Source organism: Hippocampus zosterae, chromosome 15 (assembly GCF_025434085.1).
Source record: "Hippocampus zosterae strain Florida chromosome 15, ASM2543408v3, whole genome shotgun sequence".
NCBI lineage: Eukaryota > Metazoa > Chordata > Actinopteri > Syngnathiformes > Syngnathidae > Hippocampus > Hippocampus zosterae.
Window position 1 is genome coordinate 11,166,820 of NC_067465.1, and position 22,025 is coordinate 11,188,844.

The 22,025-nt window shown below is 43.0% G+C and overlaps 2 protein-coding genes across 3 annotated transcripts in view; one reads left to right on the forward strand and one right to left on the reverse strand.

The window, feature by feature from the left end:
- LOC127616210 (KN motif and ankyrin repeat domain-containing protein 4-like) overlaps positions 1–22,025 on the forward strand; it is a 198,426-nt gene that overhangs the window by 62,513 nt on the left and 113,888 nt on the right. The window lies entirely within an intron of this gene.
- Positions 1,564–13,100, reverse strand: LOC127616218 (angiopoietin-related protein 1-like). 2 transcript variants are annotated; one of them, XM_052087686.1, is made up of 6 exons: positions 12,851–13,100; positions 9,608–9,721; positions 8,106–8,944; positions 5,939–6,132; positions 3,972–4,242; positions 1,564–3,688 (listed from the first exon to the last, which is right to left on the reverse strand). In XM_052087686.1, the coding sequence occupies exons 3-6, from the start codon at positions 8,905–8,907 to the stop codon at positions 3,498–3,500; spliced, it is 1,458 nt and encodes a 485-aa protein (XP_051943646.1). In that variant the 5' UTR covers positions 8,908–8,944; positions 9,608–9,721; positions 12,851–13,100; the 3' UTR covers positions 1,564–3,497. The 2 variants fall into 2 exon arrangements, with proteins under 2 accessions (XP_051943646.1, XP_051943645.1); XM_052087685.1 differs by lacking the exon at positions 9,608–9,721 and having other exon boundaries at positions 12,851–13,098.

Here is a 22,025-nt window from a genome sequence, read left to right on the forward strand (position 1 = left end):
TTCCCATATTGACTCAAGTGACCTGGATCAGGTTTGGTGTGCTAAATACGACCACATTGGCTGTTGTGAAAAGGCTTATAGTTAAGGTGATCGACTGATATCCCACGGCAGTGTGATCAGCACAACGAGGGATGTGTGCTTGCATATACTCCGGAGGCTCCTGACCATTTGTCAATCCATTTTCTTTTTCAAAGGAGACTGACTACATTTTTGGCATTTGTAATGAATATTTGGCTAATTTTGCGTGGCCGCAGCGCACATACTCACTTGTACAAAAAACAAAAAAACTTGACTGGCTTTCCAAAGGCAAAATGTATTTGAATGAAGCATTTTGACAGTAGAAAAATAATCTACCAAACACAAATGTCCAACAAAGGCATTCAGAATCCAAATTAACAAAAGTGTTTAGGTATTTTCGTTTCCCTCCCAAGTGGTTTGCGTTTTATATTGAATCAACAGTTGACTAGTCAGCCTGATGTGCCCTTTGGTGCTCGTGAAGCCTTCGATAAGCTCTTACTCAAACTGCGGAATGGAATTTCTAGCCCCCCATAAAGTTATTTTCTGTTGTGCACTACTGGGTCCTTCGGTTGAGTGACTAATGGTGACTTTATAGTGCTCCGAGTGTTTACTATCTGATCATATCAGGAAATTCAATAAACCAGCATGTCCTGTCGTGTAACAACGGAAACTATGCGACAACTTCTCACTAACAGGCATGTTCTCCTAAAAGGCTGCTGAAACTCAAGCAGCACGCCGCGCTCTGTCTCCAGTGTTCCATTGTTTGTTTTATCTGGTTTGTATTGGTTGCTTGGTTAATGTATCCCCACAATTAAACAAACCCGTGTTAAATCAGTCTCCTTTGCACAATCTCAGCACGGCAACACGGAAAATCACTTGAACAAACTCAGAGTGGAAACTGCATCGGTCTGTGGCAGACTGAGCCTTCCCAGATCCTTTCGAATGATTATCCATTTTAAACAAGTGTCCGTTCAGCTTTGAATCAAAAGGGCACACGGGAAGGAACATTCTTAGGTGGTACAACGGCTTGACTACGGGAAATAAATTCGTCGCGGTGCCGTATTTTCAGTGAAAACAGCTTCACATCCTGTCTGCTGATGACACAAACTGAGCATTTGTGGGCCAATGAGTCACCGACAGATGTAATTTCGCAATGCAGAACGGAGCTCAAAAGATCCTCCGTAAGAAGTCTTCCTTTGGCGATGCCATCTCGTTGGTAGAATATTAAAATACAATAAACAATAAAGTCTCACAAAGTGAGCACTGCTCACAAGTGACGACTGAGGAGTGTCACTTTTTCTAATTGCTCTTGGAAAGTCCTCGAATACCCATACAGCCACAAGGGAGTTTATGGAGGACCTCTTCCTACAGCTCTTGCGATGACATCATGCTGTGAAACGATTTTCGGAGAGCCGACCGCACTCCCGTCGCCCCGAGGATTGCACATGTTTTTAAATGCAGCCATTTTACTTAAAACAAAAAAGACATTTCGTTTCATGAAACGTGTTAAAATGGTCAAATTGGTTGAATAAACGTCGATTCCAAAAAATGACAAAATGTACTTTATAATCTCCAATCAAATTATTCATGCCAAATGTTGAACTAACCCTTTCATGCACCTCGTAACCCGACATCATGATATGGTGTCGGCTGTAGTAACCGCTGTCCTCGAATGGATTAAAGTGAATTTGAATGGAATCTAGTGAAAATAACTTTTTGGCCTTTTTATGTATCATTTCCAGCCAGATGATACCCTTTCAAATGAAAAAAAAAAACAACCTAACAGGCTATGTATGATTTTGCACTAGAATGCACAAAATGAATAAAACGTCTCAATGTTTGGAAAAAACAAACAAACAATGGTTTGACGAATACTCTAAGAAAACGTCATAAATAATTGTGGTTCTGAGTCACACATGAACTGATGAATTGCTCTTTTCCACTCATCCACAAAAATGTGTGTCTGGATGAAATGTCATCCTGAAATATATCTTCCCTCTGTCAACTTGTTGCTGCAACAACAAGGATCACACAAGCATCAGTGTTGAACAGAATCCCTCATTTCGATGAAGTCAAGTACAGAATGTTCCCGTACATCACTCGGACAACTTTTTTTTTTCCAGAGAGAAAATCTGTTTCTTCCACTCGATTTAATGCCATCATTTATCTGCACGATTCACATCCATAAAATAAACTCGGAATGTGCGTTGTCATCTCAACAAAGAATAAAACACATGAGGCGCATCCGGGTCTTAGTAAATGCGCCGAATCTCAAAAGTGAGGTCGTTTGATCCGCAGTAAACGGGAGGGGGCCGCTAATTTGTGAACAATCACAAGCAAGGAACTTTTCATTTCCCGTAACCTTGTAAAGTGATGAGTGGGAAGGCCGATCCGGTCAAACAGCCACATGGAGCAGTAAGGCAGACGATTTTCAGTTTCAGGGACCAAAGGCTTGTTGTGTTTCAAGTGTTGTATGTCCACTCCTCTCCTCTAGAAGGAGGCAAACTTGCGTTACGCGCCGACCCGTGACAAAAACAAACAGTTCAAGCCGATTTTTGTGTGTGTATGTGGAAAGAATGTAAATGTCTGTATTTAAAAGGGGGCACGTGGGACCAACTTGGAAATCTGCTTTTTTTTCTCACTCCACCATGTCTGGCCTCGTGAAATGTGTTTCTCATCGTTTGTCTAAGGGCCTATAACTCTTAAAACTCTGCAGAACAACACACCATTTCACAACTGCTACTCCGGCAGACTCACCAAAACCAAATGGAGTAAAACAAGCAACACATGTCCATACTGTGAGAACGCGCACTACATGACTGTTACACATCCTTTCTCTCAGGACACCGGGCCCTTTTCATTGTTATGTTAAGTTAATTGTACATATAAATTAAGAGTTTCTGCTCAAACATATCTCACAAAGGTCATACCAAGTGTGAAGAGAAAATGAAAAGCCTTGTTCCAAGGAGGGGTGAGTCAAAATAAAGCGATCATTTCCAGTTTCTAGGAACTATGGCAAAAGTTAAATCTCAAAAATGTGTGTTTCCTACAAATGTTTATATTGGCGGTGAGGTAGGAAGAGCAGCATTACCGTTTTAATCCTTACAGCTGCTGTTTTGGATGGAGCAGGGGATCAGGGAAACAAAGGCGGTCAAATTAGATATGTTGCAATATCGAGTTGCATAACATTGATTAAACTGCACCTGCAGTCGTTCATTTTCTTTCATATCTAGAGAAAATGATTGGTTAGGGTCACGATACATCTTATAAATACGCCCCTCCCCCAACGTCCCTATTTATGTTTCTTTAGCGATATGCATGTACATATAAACAGAGCAGTCCAACCTGATAAAGGAGGGAGCGCTATACACTACTGATGTTGATCTGGTGGAACCCTCCTGTCAACGATGACCTTTGACATCGCATTTTAAAAAGGAGCTTCAAGTTTTGTGAGTGGACCAACACAGTCCAGTGTCGCTTCATCCATCTATGGGCCGAATCATCAGGCGGACGGACTTCATGGAGTAGAAGCCGCCGCCGTAGTCAGCCCAGAAGATTCCGTCTTGGAATTTGCTTCTGTAGACGCCTCCGCTGTACCACACGCCGTTCAGATTGGCTTGGCCGCAAGCGTTGTACCACCAGCCTCCTTTGTGGAAATGGGCACAGTTACCTGCGACGGGGAAGTTGGGGTGAAAGTTTGATTACCAAAATAGCAGATAAAATACACAAACGCGACTTTATAACCAGCTTCTGTAGGAAAATAGTTGTCAGGTATCCATAAACACCAGTGGAGGAAGTCAACTATCGTAAGATGCATCGCCGCCTCAATGAGTCATAATAATCAGATGTCAGACTTGCGACGTTTTCTGTCCTGTCGACATGGCTTTCTGGACATTCAGTGTAGTGCATTGTGGAATGTGTGACTGCGATGTCAGCGAGGCTCGGAGAGGTACCTGAGAAGGCATCCTTGTCTCGATCCAAAGTCGTGAACTGTTTGCCGTTGTGGCTGCTGAGGGAATCGCCAGCATTGCCTCGATAGGTGCCCAACCGCAGACGGTAGCCCTCGCTCTCAGGCTCGAGGTGGAAGCTGCTGTACTGAGCGTACACTTTCTTGTCCATCCAGTCTTCCAGCTCCACCTGGAGCTTGTAGTCGGCCTGACGTCCCAGCTTGTAAATGCCATCTAGCCCAAGCCAATACTCCCCATCTGTGTTGCCAAACCCGCTCTGAGTGACAGCAAGATTAAAATCAAGGTTTAAGAAAGATTAGAGAAAATTATTCTTGCACTCTTAAAAAGGCTGGTTTAAAAGCAACCCAAAGTGGGTGAAACAGCGAACCCAGCGCTGGGTCCAGGCCGATGCTTGTTTTTATTGACCTAGTGCACTGGGTTGAGGATTTGACCCAGCACATTGGGTCAAGATTTTGATCCAACAAAGCACACGTGTCAAAGTCAAGGCCCGGGGGCCAGATCTGGCCCGCCACATCATTTTATGTGGCCCGCGAAAGCAAATCAAGCATGTGAAGTTCCATGATGCTTGATAAAGTCTGAACCAAAATTTCAAATTGTCATATGTAATCCACAACAACAGTCATTATTCTTGACTTCTGATTTTAGAAACTAGTTTTTCATCAATTTGTTGTGCGCTGTGTATGTAATACGTGGAGGTGATTAAACGTTTAGATGGTTTCCCAAAATTCATGACGGCCCTCCACGTCAAACCGTAACTGTGATGTGGCCCGCGACAAAATGAGTTTGACACCCCTGCAACAAAGGGTCACCTCGGGTAAAAGTAACCCAATCTGCTTAAAATCCAAGGCTAGCCATTGAGTAGGTTAGTCAAATAACCAGATTTTTTTGTTCCAAGACACAATCACTTGTTTTGGATAATAAGGAACAAATATAACAATATTATGCTTGTTGATTTGATACCTTATCTGCCCTATGCATATTTTTCCATTGTGAACTTTTTGAGACTATTGTTCTCATAGGGTCATCTGTTCAAATTTCAATTTTATTCTTCACAGAATATCCTCAGGCTCGTCAATTACTGTATGGGGACAATGTGGGCAACAGTTTTCTGGCTATGACATTGGAGCGCAGGCTCCAATCGTTTAGTTTTTTTTTGCGTGCAGAAGATGTGAAGTATTTGTTTTGGAAACTAACCACCAGTCCTTTGAATGCTGGTCCAGTCAACCACGATGGACCTTGCCAATCACAATCACTAACTGGCTTGAATAATCTTGAAGTCTGGCCATTTGCCTCCATAACACTTCACTCAGTAAATAATGGTTGAGGTTTGTGACTGTGGATGAGTGCATTTTAATGAATGAGGAGGAGTTTCAGTGCGACTCGTCCCCTCTTGAGCTGTGTGTGTGTGTGTGCGAGTGAATGCGTGCAGGCTTGTTGTGGCTTTGTGGGAGAGCACAGAGGGAAATCAATGGCAAAGAGAGGGCAATTTAACTCCCACTTAAACATTCTCATGTCGAATGGATCCTTGAATGGTCAACCCAGGCTTGCAGCGGTGATATACTCCACTCCACCTATTCTTCACGGAACTTTGACGAGAGGGCCCGTATGTCGTGGTATGCACTTAACCAACCAGCCATGCGTCCAGGAAGGCACTAAAGTAGTAGCGGTTTGGGAAAGAAGCCCCTACAGATTGAGCTGCGGAACATACTTTTCCAGCGAGCCAGCTAATGTTTCATCATGGAAATCTCCAACTTAAAAAGTCTGGGATGAATAAAACTGCTGATGCGGTATTATATTTTCACATTGAAAACAAAAGGATTCTGACCGAAAGGAAAGAGTCCACCACCACGCCTGCCCACAAGGTTCCTGCAGGTCCCATAAAAGCAACACCGGTATCTCTGGCTGAAGCAGTCTGAGGTTGAGGAAACACCAAACAGCGGCAGTGTAATCACCTTGTAGTTTTCCCAGTTTCTGAAGAAGTTAACAGAGCCGTCCTTTCGACTCTGAATCACAGTCCAGCCGCCGTTGTCCATATCCTGCTCACACCAGACTTGCAGGGACTTCTCGGCCTCGTCAGGTTTGATCAGGTACATGCCGCTGATAACGTGGCCCGCCTCTTGAGCCTCCAGACAGTCTCTGAATGGACCTTTCGGGCAAGAACGAGTCGTATTATGACAACTTGTTCATCCAGTTTGCACGTAAAGACTTAAATGATGAACTAATGGCAAAAACGTTGCGGTGCGTGAGACAATTCATCAGAGACACTTTGACACGGACACATGACATCAGCAATTGATCATATCAGTCCAGTCTCACGTCTTGTGTGTAATCAATCTTAAATCAGCATTTGTGACCATGAACGCGTTAACTGGGTCACAAAAGGATTGAAATCAATTCTCGTAGGGAGAGAAATTGAATTGGGGGGGCCTCTACAACGAGCCATCCTGAGGGCATTACAGAACGTTGGCTTCCAGAAGAAACATTCGTAATTTTTCTAACAGTTATAACAGTTCTCCCTCACTGGAAGTAAAACAAACTGAAATACTACAAACTGAAACACTACACTAATCTATAGTAATCTGTAGTGTACACTCACTGTGAGTTGAGGCTTCTGTGAATTAGGCGCAGTGTAATTTGTTCATCCATTTAGTTCCTGCAGCGATGACAGCGGTAAACTGTCAAAGTTTACGTTTTGGATTTTCTTTGAATTATATATCTCATTTGGAGATTACATCGGATCATTCAGAAGACCCTTCAATTCTAATTCCAAATCCTTTGCTGCAACACTGGATGGGGTGTGCGTTTCAAATGAAAAAAACTTGCCAATTTGTTGACATCTGGTCGAGCAAACTAACTCTCAGAGCCTGACCGAGTAATAGTGGGAGAGGAGCAGAGGAAAGAGAGGTTATTTTGTTCATTATTTACCCTCGTTCCTTCCTTAACTACTGGATACATTGTGTCTGCTTTTCATCAAGGTATTTGGATTTTTAATTACAGTCACGTGTGTTACGGTCAACAGGAAAGTAAACCCTATGCAACGAATGATATAATAGCAACATAGAACCTTTTCATTTCTCTTCATGGTGTAGTTTATGAAATATTAAGCACCCGATTCTGTATCCCAGAAGCATTTAGTGGTTTGAGCCTATCATGGCAGTCTGGGTTTGGTCCATGTCTGCGATGCAATGGAACAGTCTCGAATGGGACCCTTTCCATATGCAGCTGCGCAGAAACCTTACACACTTTATTATTCTTGGGTGAGGGTTAGCTAAATGTGCAAGGAATTTCTCTTGATGAGCAAAATCGAGCTGGTGAGATTTTCTTTTCTTTGCTTTAAGTCCCCAGCCTCACTTCAGACATGACAACATTTCTATTTCCATACGGGTAGTTAGGCGTTCTGTTGAGCAAGGAGTCCAACAGCAGCTGAATTTGCAACCTTTGAAAATGAGGCCACTGGACCACCTGAACTCAAACAGGAGTGTGTTTAATTTTCTTATTGTTGACCTGCAAAGTAGTGATTGCCCTGCAAATGAATGAATACATTCATAGAAATTAGTCCAATTAGATTGGACTAATTAGATTGAAGTCCAAAAAGTACATGTAAAAAATTTCTGCACCTGGAGCTCCTCTCGCTCTCTCTCTTTCTCTTTGTATTTATTTATCCTCACAAGGGTCGCAGGGCATCCTGGAGCCTATCTCAGCCGTCTTCGGGCAGTAGGCGGGGGACACCCTGAACCGGTTGGCAGCCAATCGCCGGGCGCACATAGACAAACACCCATCCATGCTCACATTCACAGGGACAATTTAGACTCGAGTGTTCAGCCATGCATGTTTTTGGAATGTGGGTGGGAACCGGAGTACCCGGAGAAAACCCACGTAGGCCCGGGGAGAACATGCAAACTCCACACTGGAAGGCCCCAGCTGGGATCGAGCCCACGACCTCTGCACTGTGAGGTCAACATGCTAACCACTGGAACCGCTGGCTATGCAGTTAAACTTCTAAACTTCTAAATACACACACACACACACACAAACACGTACAAATCGGCTTTAATTGGAGAGATGCACCCCGGCCGCCGTAATGATCATTATTCTTCTTTGTGTGTACACTTTACCCACCTTCAGCACTAAAGTTTGTCTGAGGAGGTTTCTGGACTTCCATGCTTTCACCCGTTGGTGAAGGCCCGGAGCGAGAGCCCCTTTCGCGGGCAAAGCTTCCGCTATTATCCCCTCGGATCTCATTGGTGAAACGCGGTACATTAACAGGGATGTTCTCAGGCACCACATGCACCATCGGCGGCCCAAGAGGCGGCGGCTCTTGTTTGCGATCATGCATCTTCATACAACTTTCTTCCAGAGCTCCGATCATCACTGACTGGTTGTTCACCATGGCCGAGAGGGCAGCGTATTTGGCCTCCAGTTCCTTGTAACGGGAAGACAGCCGCAGTGACTCAGCGGTGGCATTCAGGATGCGTGTCTCCAATTGAGCCAGCTCCAGTGAGTTGTCCCTCTTTCTGATGATTTCGTGCAGCAGCTGCATATAGAGCTGGGTCACCCTGGAATTCATATTCCTGCTTTCTTTCCTCAGCAGCTTCATCTCATTCACCAGGTTTCCGTCCACGTCCACCACCAGCTTCAGAGTCTCCATCTCCCGCCTTTGCTTTGACAGAAGGTCGCGCACTGCGGCCACATCAAGACGAGTCACTCGGTCCTTGTCGGGGACAGGACCTTTGGCTGCGCAGATGGGGCCTGTGATCTTCTGCTCGGGAACCAGGAAGGTGTAGGAGCACCTGTTGTTTTGTCCATTGGCCTCCGGAGCTCTCCGTGCCCGGGAGAGGACTTGGTTCTTGATGAGCGCTTCACTGTTGCTCCAGAGGAACAGACCAAACAAAGTCAACCAACTCCACATTCCAGGTCCCATTCTTTCACTCTTGATGTGTCACCATAAACAAGGATTTCTGTGAAGACATGGAGAAGTAAAGAACATTTTGCTTCAAGGTTTTATTACCTTATTGAAGGGAAATTCCATCCTGTCGCTCACATGTTTCTAATATGTGTGTGCCACTGAGCCCCGAGGACCCTGGCTGCTATTTATAACCTTCTTATAAGTATTCAGGCAGATTCCTTTTCATAAACGGCCTGATATTTTCCTAAACCAGCCGGGCACTTTCCCAATGCACCCATTATTGACTCTGCTAGACGCGACCGGTGGGTTTCCACTCGCACTGTTAGCGTGAAAGGCGAAAAAATCATTTGTGTGAGCAAAAATCTTCCCGTTAATTGCTAATGTCTGCTCTTGAATGCAAATGCGTTTTATGAACTCAAAATAATTGCAAAGGCAGTTATGTGAAAGTCAAACTGCAGCTCAATATGGTAAGAGACTTCGGTCTGTGTAATTAAAAAGCATCTTGGAAACGCAGGCCCTCTGGTTCACTTGTGGTTGAGTTTGAGACATGCCACCCACCCACCAAAAATTGTCAAGAATCATATTTTCGGTGCATTCGCTTGTGGGTTCTCTTTAATTACAGCCCTCGCCACATCAGTATCAGGTGTCCGGGTATGTGAAAGTGCTGGGATCTGTTTTTAATGCGTCGGGCCATTTGCCATGAACCTCTGCTTACCTGCGCTGGTTTGTGATGAGACTTCCCATGCTGATGGAAAATGAAAGTCAGTCTCAGACATTTATTGAGCTACTCAGACTCTGTTCAGTGTGTGTTATTCCATCTTGGCTGATGCTGATAAAAAATAAATAAATAAATAAAAGAATTTGTGTGAGGAAATTGATGGGTTTCAGAAGCAGCAAGGGGAGGAGGAATGACTGATTTACGAGTGCTGCGCGATTGAGTCAGCTTTTGGCAGGATTGCGTGTGTTCTTTGGTTCTTATTGGTTTTGACGGGCTATCAAATGGAGAAGAAACGCGTGATGTTCAAATATGTGAAAGTTAAAGATGTTTCCCTCCTTCAAATAAAAGCAGGCTTGGCTCCGAAAGTAGGGCCAATGGGCCTCCAGCTTTGAGCAGATCTTGGCCCTTCCAACGGTCCGCTTCCGTCCAAGAAGGCTGTCTGCTGTCTATATGAATTTAAAAACAAACGCAGAAAAACTTTTTGCTAGGTTGTTTTCCTAACCCACTTGCTGGATTGCTGTGGATGTTAAGCATTGAGTTATATCTTAATATGGTTGGGCCATTTTTTTGGACCCAGTTAATAGGTTTGGGTGGACTGAGGAGCCGAAACAGTTCGCCATTTTGTTATCTAGATTCCCAGCCCAGCCTGGATAAAAAGGGGTGTGTTGTGTTGGGAACAGCATCCTGTATGCCAAATACGCCGCGCGAGTGACTTGCTGTGGCGACTGCTGATAGGAGAAAGTTGGTTCTTCTTCATAGAAAACGTTGGGAGTAAAATTGTGATTTTTAACCACCGCTAAACTAATGACCTGGCAACCCATTTCTGGATTGGGATTGATTCAACGCAATAGCATGGGGAGTTGTTACCGCTTGTTGGATGAAAATCTTGATCCGTTGGGCCAGCTCAAATCCTCGAGCCAACGCACTGGCCTGTCATTGACTCATTGAACCCAGCGGTGGGCTACCTACTTCACCCAGTTTGGGGTTACGTTCAACCGGTGTTACCGCAGTAACCTTGAAAAAGTAACCCTGTTACCGATTACTTGCTTGTTAGGTACTTCATTGATGACTTGATATTCAAAATAACTAACAGACTGCAAGTTAATTTACAGTGAGCTGATACCGACGACTTAGCATAAAAATGAGACCCAGTTATGCCGCTTCATCGGAAGTGTATTTTTAACAGTGACATTTAAGAATAAAGAAGAAACAAAATCTAAAATAAAGACAGCCTTTTTATTTCACGGATTTATCTATGAATGTTGTAATGGCAAAACTCAACGGTGATAAGTTATTCTTTATAAATATAATGATTACAAATAGGGACCTGCTGCATTCTCACACTGTTGTGACATTCTCCTTAAGTATGAAAGCTATTCATGTTTTGTTTTTCTGCGTTATTGAAGCTACATGTCACTCTGTCGTCAGCACAGAGTGTGCGGCAAATTTAAATATGATCTTTTTTGGGGGCTTAAAAGAAACTCAAAATAGTTCATCTTGAAAATGCAAATCCCTCTTCTTCCTCCACTGGTGTTTATGGACACCTGAATCGACACTGCGCTGAAAACGGCGATGTCGCTCCCTCAGACGTGAATGTAAATCTGAATACTCCCACAATGCATTTCCTAATGTTCAAGCTGTAAATATCCGACTTTCCCTTTCTTATGTGTGTGTATAAAGTTATTTGTGATGTGACGCGAGTGAGTACCGCCGTGTTAGGAGGTTTTACTTCTTGTCAATTCTTTCTCACGGCCACATCTTGCACGTGGTCAACTGCAATTTGCATGTGAGGGTGAAAATTCCCACTTTCAGAAATTCTGATGTTACCTGTATGTGGACGTCAATACATTCTCCTGACGAATTATTTCCGATATCCGAAAAGTTAATCTCGTCTGAATACTTGTCTGGAAAAGTGACTGCGTTAAATTAGTCATTACGCAAAAATGGGCATATTCGGAGTAACGTATGACTGGCATCACTGGCTTTTTAACACGTGAGTGCAAAGGGATATGCACAATACTGCACGACCGACTTCTCAGTTGAACTCCGAACTAGTCCAACAAGGAATTACAACAAATGCCAAAAAAAGGGAGAAATAAATGAGCTCAAGACATGCAGACAGAAGGTTTGGTTGGATCATTCCTGTGGTCACCTCTTGATGCGTGCACGTAATGATGAGTCTGCACCACAGTTAATGGGAGAGATCCCAAAGCATTACGGAAGCTCAAACTGCTCCTAAGGAAGAATAATACTCCTTTGTCAGCGTCACTGGAAAAATATGCTTTCCTTTATGTCAAGTGTTTGTGCATGGTTTAAATCTCAACAATTTAGCCACAGTGGGAAAGGGTCTGCGCACGGATATACATTTGTAACAACTCCCCGTGGCCGTCATCTCTGGTAAACAATAATCCGCTTGTTCTCGGGCATCATTTGAGGGTAAGGAAAAGACAATTTATGGAAAAACGGCCCATATGTCAGGGCTCCGAAAGCCTTGGCACTGTCAGTCAGTTGATTTCACCCACAGGGTACTTTTCCCCCCCCGTCTTTCTGAAATCATCACTCGCTCCCCCGTCTGCCCGTCTCCGAATATGAATCTCACAAGGAGGCTGCGGCCTGACGGGAGCGACGGTGTTTATATAGTTTTCTTCACTCCGGGCCTGTGGATCTCATCAGCAACCCTAACCTACGCTGCCTCCTCGCTGTCATTCACGCCTGCAAGGCTTTCGAGGAGCCAGCTGCTTTCCTTTCCCGGTGCGAGACCTTTTTGCGCGATATCAATCCACCTATTGCAAATAAACATGCCATACTTTATAGGGTTTGTTGCTTCTGACCGCTGGCTGACTCCATCGAGCGCCCATGCTGATTGCCTCTGTTCAGTTCCAGCAAACATGGCACAAAATGTTACTTTCCGGAGAATCCTGTTTTTTACATCAAACTGCCTCGAGGTTATTGACTGTGCCAATTATCCCACGGCATCCCCCCCTACCCCGCCACTCTTAGAACAGACGGGTTTAATCAGAGTCTATTTGGGTCCTGAGAGATGACATATAAGCTTTGTGCATGCTGTTCACGATGAGGAGGTCTGACAGACAGAAAGAATGTGAAAAATAAATAAAAAGACGGTTCTTTCGACGGAGGCGTCTGACTTTTGAATGACTCGGTTCATAGCGGCCGCTGAGGATGTTGCCTACAGGAATTCTTTTTATTCTTTTCACACTACATTTAAGAATGACCTCTTACCTCTCCCGGTTGTCAGCGGACCAGCAGATGCTCGTTGGGGGATGCAGTTTAGGGTCTTAGCCGCGTTGAGTTGTCATAGCCTCCATGCTCTCCTCACGCTCCCTGAGTCTTTGCTCTCATTGACAATGAAGGGCCGCTCAGTCAACCTGGCCCGGTCGGAGAACACTAGAGGGTGGTCCATGCGCAAAAAGAGGGAGGCTGATGCTTTGGTTTGCTCAGTAGTCGCAGGAAAGACGAGGCTTGGCCCTGCCTTCTTGCACTGATGTCATGTCAAGTTTTGGAGAGCAGGAGCCACTCCTCCTTTTAAAAAAAAAGTTTGCCCACAATTAGAAAAAGGTGAAGAAAGAACAGAGTCAACTGTCTATGTAGACTATGAGTGGTGAGAACTCACACTTGAAAGTCAATGGAGATGACGACATTTCTGCCACTACACAATACCGCATATTCACTACACTATATTTCATACGTTCCTCCTCCTTCCTTTTTGTATGATTCTGACCAAATTGAATGCAGGACTTTAACAGTCCTGTATCTTGAGGATGATCATCACGGGTCTGTTTTGGATTTGTTTTGGCCATAAGTGGCATGTGTGCGCATCCTGTGGCGGCCCAAAATGCAATTGGCAGCTGAGTTAATGTGCTCGTGAGGACAATGAGTGGCAGGATTGAGGCAAGAAGAACGCCCCTCTTTGAGCTATATGTTTTGAAACGAGAAGGAGGCTCCAGCTTTGATGCATGGGGACGGCTCTGCACGGGGAGACCTACTTGATCGTGTGGGCGGACAGCTTTTGTTTATGATATTCGTGACAGGATGTTTTTATTTTTGTAGTGTGTGAGCGCATGAAGTGCGGGTGCTGGTGCATGACCGACAAAGGGGATGTGTTTGTTTATGTGTAAGGGTGATTGAGAATGAGCTTCACATGTTGAATGGATTCATGTTGATGTAAAGTAAAAGCAAATAAATGTAAGTCTGCGTGTGTTTATGTTTACATCTGACCATATGCATAGAGGAAATATTAGCGTCTGTGTGAGCATGATGTGTCACAGTGCTGGGGAAATGGTGGACACTCGGCAGACTTTTCACTTTGCACCTGTATAATAAAGTCAGAATTCTGAGACAAAGTCAGAATTCTGAGATAAAAGCCAGAATCTTGCCAACCTTGTTTTTTTTCTTCTTCTTTGGCCCTAATTCTCTTCTTGGTGCACGCTAATGTGGTTGTGGTTTTCAACCGTTGTTGCCCTGGCACCCCGCATTGTCCCCTGACCCACATGATCCACTTTTACAGGCCTTAAATTCAACAACTTCATATTTGTAAACATAACTACAAATGCTTATGTGTTGAAGGGGCATTTTCCCTGATGACTACGAAATACAAAAATGACCAAAAAAACCCCCACTAAGTCATGATTAGAGTATTTTTATGGGACAAAAACACTTAAGTTGTATAAATAAATCAATAAAATGAAACAGTCAGTGCGACAGTAGCATGCCTTCTTGCATCAATTTTATCCTTCTATTAACTCATTCACTACCAAAGACGTTTTTAAACGTCTTTTCAGACTTGGTCCAGAATTGGCTGGTACTGAATGAGTTAAACATCTCAAGAGATGTTACGGGTGTACCAGCGTGACTATGCATTTGTGCACATGTTGTTTGACACTTGGGATTGTTGCTGATTTGCCTTAGGACTGGGAGGTCCCCCAGATGCTGTTTGAGCTGTGCATTGCTCAGGTGTGCTGCAGCCCGGATGAGCTGTGCAGCAAGCGAGCAGTTGGCTCTCTGCTCCTCGCCTCGGCATCGAACTTCCCTCAGGAGATAGCTGACCAGCTACTGCACAAGATGGCCTCAAAAGGTCAGTCGGGAGAGGTTTATGAATGACTACCGCACTTGTTGTGCATTCATTTATACTAGCTTCATATTTATAATGACCCCTTTTCACAGCACTCAATATAATTCGTAAAGCATAAGACACATCAGGGTGCCATCAGTGCAACCAATGACCGACCGGTGTCATCCCAAATCTGTATCATGTAAGCTTTTTGTGGCGTTGCTTAGGTGAACACACTAATGGTGCTTTTGCACTTTTGCACAATACAACACGACAAATTTGATGAGGACAATTTTTCCACATTCTCTTTTAGCTGACAATAGATCAGTGGTTTGAAACATTTTTGTCTTGGACCACATCATCCCTCAGGAGGCTATTACTGCCAAAACCTACTGAATGTCTAAACGCGTCATCATATTATTGCAGAAACACAGTTGCCTGTTCATTTGATTGCAGACACTGTTTATGTATGTATATTTTTCACCCCCCCCAAAAAAAATTTATATTAGAAGCCAATGAATAATCATGGCAAGCAAACATGTCACGAAATACTGTCCAGTTTATGCGCAGAGGGGACATGGTGAAAATAAATGCTTGTAAAACTGGTTTAAGTGACGAAATAAAAAGAACAAATCTGTCTGGATTTTGTTATGTTATGCTGCACGTAGATGGAGTAAACTGCCAAGGTGCTTTTTCTCTCTTTATTTGGCTTTTAAATTCAATTCAATCTTTTGTTTGTAAATGTATTTAAATGTGTTCAATGTAGTTTATTTTGATAATTCCCCAGTAAGATACTTTTGTTCTCTTTGCTTTGCTTTTGAGTAGCTTCAGCTGTTTATAAATGTTTTTCGGGGTTGTGCTTTTGTTTGTGTGAAGCACATTGAGTTGTCTTGTGTATTAAATGGGCCTTGCCTTATCTAAAGTAGACTTACTTTATTTGCTATACTGAAACGGCCACATCAAACGATTTGGCGGGCTGTATCTAGCCCCCAGGCCCTGAGTTGGACACCAAGCTATAAAAAGATTGGAAACATTCGAACGCTTTTTGCTTATCTAGGAATACTGAACGACAAAACCATTGGGATTTTCCGGAACCACAAAAGGCTGCATTTGAGTCAAGCGTGCATGCGGCGCTGTCTGGTGTCTGCAGAGGCATTTCGACTGGCCATTTGCCCTCACCGGCTTCAAGAACTGGATGCATCATGGACTGCTGGCAACATCAGCGCCGCTAAAATCATTTCCAGCTTGGCGTCCAACCTGAAAAGTGCAGATCCAGCCTGCAGAAGTTGTCCCTGAACGGGCTGCGTCTTGCTAGGAGAAGATGGCGTTGGCATCAGCTCCCTGAAAGCTCTGCGGACGCTCGACGTCGTCAGCACTGACCTGACTGACGTCGTCTTACAAGATGTCTGCACACTCCCTCAGCTGGAGACCTTAGACATCACGCTCAGATGTTTGTTTGCCCATCGCCTTCAGCAGCTGGATATGACGGCAGCAAGTTTGCTGTCCGTGCTCAGTCAGTTTCACGCTATGAGACATTTGGACTTCTCAGACGACCGTTTGACAGCAGAGTACAGCGACAGGAGTTACCACAAGCAATTTACTCGGAGCAGCTAATCTGATGCATTTGACTCTCTTCCACGGTCATTACCGTTCCTCTTCGTTTGGATGACACGATCTACAGGAAGTAAATGTAAATGAACGATTAAAATTGGTTCACTATTCCAGAAAAACTCATGCGAATAGAGTCACTTAAATGTCGCCGTTTTGATTCCAATGAAAGTAAACAGCGGCACGGCCACAGTTAGTCCGTAATACTGAGCGGGACTTGCTTGAGTTTGTGCTACTGCAGGCTTCGGTCTGGCTTCCGGGTTCCGGAACTTCCGTTGTTATGAATCGATTGTTAATGTAATGTCGTAGTTGAAATTTTAATGCATAGGTTTTTATTCCGGGTGAGGGAATTTCTGCTTGACAGAAGTCAGTAGGTGGGCATACTTACTGTATATATTTCGATTTGTGCCCTTCTCAATGGTATGGGGCTCTATTCTACAAATTTAATGACTATGCTCAGTGCATTTTCTTTTTGATTGACAATAGTGCTGTGCGTGTGTTTAGGTAACGGGAGAGGCTAATGAGAAGCAGTTGTGCGAGGCCCTGAGAAGGTACAGAGACAGAGTGTGTTTCACCCAAGAGGCCCTCTTCCATCTCTACGATTGTATCGCCAACTTGGACGGACCACAATCAGAAATGCTGGAGGTGATGTAGACCCGTTCATTCCCATCGCTTCCTGCTCTGGTAGTCACTGGAAGTCAACATACCTTTATAAATGAGTCATCTTCGTGAACGTAGAATGACGTTTTACTTGAGGCCATCTTAGTTATCAGCTAGCCACAATATGTACACTTGCGAATTTCAAGCTTTTGATCAAAATATTGTATTTCAAAATTTCCTTATACCATACGCAATTTTTACTGCCAGCCAGGGATTGAGTGCCTCTTGGCCATGACAATGTCCACGCCTATTGTTGTGTTTGTTGTTCATCTAGAATTTTAGTGCATCATCCTCTGGGCTGTTTCTAATGTTGCGATACGTTACACAAAATTACACTTGAGTGGCTAAAGCACTGAGCTAACCAACAACATTGTGATGCGAGCCAGATACTTCTCAATGCACTGACCAAAGCACACATGATTACTTGTATCTATCTTCTATCTCATCGTCTACTTCTCCCTCATACTCATTTGTTAGCTAACAGCCAGTCAGAGTGATCATTTGTCACCGATGGCCGGTATCATTTTGCATTCTTCGACCGATGGCCAATTCATTCCAATCATATTTAAAAAGCAGAATAACACAAAACCCTCTTAATCCTTCTCAAATCTAAATGTTTCTTTTAACTCATTTCACATTGTGGGCCCCAGTAGATGTAAAGTGGGCCGGACCATAAAAATTATAATATACTCTGGTATAAATAACCAAAATAATGTATTTCCTTTGTTTTGGTCTAAATAAGCACAGGAACATTGGGAAAATGTTCACATTGAATGAACATATTTTTTACAAACCATTTCATGAAGCTCCTTTGATTTCCTTAGGCAAATGTGCAATTTACTTTTCTCATTCACATATATTTATTGCAACTGATTCCACTGATTGTACAAAAGGCACACAACTTTAACAAGTAATTGGTATTGAAAAATATAGTCATGCACTTTAAGATTAAACAAGATTTATAAAGAAAGGATTTTTTAAACCATTTACATGTGCATAAAAAATCTAAATGTAATCCTCGCCTACAACTTTCAAACTAAGGAGAGTGCTGTTAGATGTGTAAAGAATGAAGTTTTCACATGTCCCTGATAGCGTCTGCTGTGTCTGGTTCCCTCGGAGACAGACTGAGGCTGCTGTTGTCTTATTTGTTGATCAAAACAGTATGTCCCCCAGCGGACACTCCACGAATTGCGCCTTATTAAAATATTCATTCACTGTCTTTTATGCATTTTGTTTCACTTTCAAATTATCCTGCGGGCCTGATCAAACACCCTTGGGGACCGGTTCCGGACTGCGGGCCGTATGTTTAACACCCCAGATTTAGGTCATTCCTGCTTCTACTACGAATGTGCTGGCCAACATTGGTATATGTATGCATTTTTTTTTTCATTTCATGAAACCACGACTGTGGATGATATGATAAAAAATTATTTCTTAGCCATGTTGTTTGCATGGTATGTTGTGAAAGTACCGGTAAGCAACTTTTTGAAATCAAGAGTAAAAGCAATACATGCTTTTACTTGAGTTACTCTTACTTACTCTTGAGTCAAACACAATTTTTTTTTACCACAATGGGGTTATTTTTCACCCAAAAGGTTTTATGTAATAGGATTGCATCTTTTGTCATGCAAAAGCCATCCAAAGCACAAACTATTCAAGTCAGTTCAATTCAAAGAAACAGCACTGGTAAATTGTAAGCAACATTAAACCGATTTATAACTGGTGGGCCTCACTCCTAAATGTCAATTTGATACGTATCTCAATAGATGGGCTCCGTGGCGCGATACCCTTCAGTGACGGTACTTTTAAAAATTCAATTTGGGTTATGTTCCTCAAAATCGATTTTCTGGGTCTTTCAATGTTATCTCAGTGCACTCAATGGCAAACATGATCCTGCTTTCCGATGTAATCCTCCTCATACAGCTCTCGCGCCGATTTTGGAGATGTTCCTAATGGTGCGGGTGGCTGGCGTCACCTCTGTCTTTACGTTTAGGACATTCCGCCCATTTTGCCACCTTCTTCAGACACATCAACCCACGGGGGTGCGTGCAACTGGCTGTGTGGGCCATTAATTTAATCATCACACAAAACTGTAGGTTTCGTCTTGCTGGATGAACTGACTTTAGCTTTCCTTGTAATGCTGCTTGTTTTTTCTTCCTCGTTGAGCATAAATAAGCCTTAGGGCCTTACACGTCTACATGAGATAGATACCGATTCACATGAGGAATATTTCCGAGGTGGGCGGCTGTCAGTCAATGCAAACCTATCTCACCCGCCCTTTGGATTGTGAATGTGTGTGCCGGGATTGTAACATGCAATAAAACCAAAGCATAAATAGTTGATGTGGGCCCACATTTTGTGGAGAGAGGCGAGTCGGGGAGGTGTGAGTCAGTGAGAGAGAGCGAGAGAGGGGTCGGGGGGGAGAGATGGCTCTTGATACAGTATATTAGATGAATTGCATAAATAGATGTATAGCTGTATTTTATGTAATAAAATAATTTTGATACATAAATTCTTTAAAAAAAATTTAAGTGAAAGTGTGCGTAGTTTGGAGGTCAAATTGGTTGACTACAGCAACTGAGCCCGACCCCAAATAAACATTTTGAACGCTTCGCGCCTGTTCTCTCAAATAGCCACTAGAGGGTGCTTGAGTTCTTTATCTTCACGGCTGAGGCTGCGAAATGGTCACAGGTTAAATGTCAAGTTAATTCACAAGGCAATTTTAAGAACAACCGCAGCTTAGACTAAGTGCTGTGCATCAATACAAAATAAAAATTCGAAAGTAATACAATTAAACTTATTCTAATTCAAAAACAAAGACAATAACAACTCAACTTTATTTTCAAGACATCTGAATCTAAAGTGCAACAATCAGAGCTATAACTGCCAAGAGAGATACGTTTTGGAATGTACAAATGCATGCACAAATTGTGAAGCAACCAACAGGGAAAAATAAAACACTTTTCTGAGGGACATTCTAGTTCAAGTTGATGCCAAAGATGTGACAGCAGTCTACGCTCAAATTGGATTACTTCATATGAAATTGCATTTCTGATGTAAAAATGTAAACTCATAGCTGACTTGAAGGTCCAAGTCATATTTAAATATAAAACTGCCACATTTGTATTCACTTTCATACTCAGAATTTAGATTTAACCAAATCCACTTAATATGTTAACGAAAGAGCTTTGGGCAGATTTCCTTCTTTGGCTTTCTGGTTGTCGACTGGCACTGTTTAAGCTGCAGGCTTAGCTGGCTGCTGACATCACACTCATATCACTCTGATCATCTCCCTGGCATTTAAAAAAATAAAAAAGCACAATCATACTTCCCAAAATGGCAACATTTTCTTTGAAATGATAGAATAAAGACAGAAATAGCGATGTCACAAGACAACTGTCAAAAATACCTAGAGGAAAAATAAACAAAGCCTGAGGGGTGGCTAAAAAGAGACCGGCTCCAGATAAGAGGAATAAATGTAGTCAAAATATACGTAAGAGTATTTCAGGCTCGGCACTGTGAATAAAAATATAGCAGCACAATTCACCAAGTCTACATGTCTGTCTTGGTCCCTTCGAATTGCAGCTTATGGATTTTCATTATCTCACTTGTGCAGATGCCTCTGTCGGATCAGCAATACATGTGAACCTGTCTGGGCACCACCAATGCCCATTCTTGCCATTGTTATTGTGGAGTATTTTTCAGTGCGCAGAAGGACACACCATATCCTTTGAAATGACTTTGGGAAGAGGCACAGAGCCGGCAGGGCCGTCGGCCTCTGTGCAGACACAGGAAAGCATCAGCAACATCCGCCGTTCTGCCAAGCCACTTCCTGTTGTCTGTCAATCATCATCACAGAGGACAGCTAATAGACGTATAACAGGCACTACAAAGTGTAGCACAGGAACAGAATCGAAGGCCTTCTCTCCTGGCCCGAACACAATTAGAAGCACTGGCCAACATTTACACTTGAAAGGGCAATTCATATACAATTCACAGTGTGTGTCTTGGCTGCATCGCTTACAGTTTTTGACTTTTTTGCTGTCCAATAAGATTTCAGTTTCTATGTGTTACCGTGTAAATGTACTGTATAGTCTGCCCAAAACCTTCACAATCCTGAGCGCTGGTGTCGCGCATATACACAGTGTATATATTTTTTAGCCTATTTTATTTTAAATAGAAACTCTGCGCCTTCTCAAAGGTTCATAGTGATGTCTTTAATTTTCCAGCATCTGATTGGTTCAGCTAAATGGCCTCTTTACCTCTCTGATTGGTTACACTTCCCATGTACAACAAAGATTGATTTACAGGCAATGACGACGTTGAACGAGATTAAAAATTTTTTTAAAATTAAGGTGCACTTTTTAAGAATAATGACATTTCAAGGCAGGTTCAACCAAATATCGTTGCTGGCTGGCTTGTTTTGACCACGCGTAAATGGATTTGTGGGCCACTGTCAGAGCAGTATGTATGAGCACTAAAGCTAGCTATCACAGACAGGCAGGACCAAAGAAAGTAGGTCTGACGTGTCTGCATGCATCAGCACCTCTGGTGAGTACGATATATTTAATTCAAAATTTATGTGTAGATAAATTGGAGTCATTTGGAGGTGATGTCATGGAAGACAAAGCATTCCTTTCGTAAAAATGGTATCTTCATCTTCAAATATGTGAAATGCCCCTGTCTTTTCTTTGGTACCACACGAAGTTATGTTGCATTTTTTTTGTAGATTATTTTGCGAGCTGCATGGTGTTTTTTAGAGATTAGGTCACTTAAATCCCCACTAAAGGCCCAGAGCCAAAATTTCCCACCGCCTGCCAGTGGAACAAATGGTATACAAACTGGAAATACTGTATTATTTAACAATAACAATAGAAACAAATAAAAAAAGTAACAAGTCTTGACTGTAAACAGCAAGTTGAATACAAAAGGAAACGCCATACAAAGTTGGCATGTTTGCCAGTGTCTGACTAAGCATTTTATATAACTTGTGCTCATGCTAATTTGATGCTGACATGTCTTATGCAGCAGTGATTATAAGTGACTTATTTTTCAACAACCGGAATGCAGGCTCCCGTT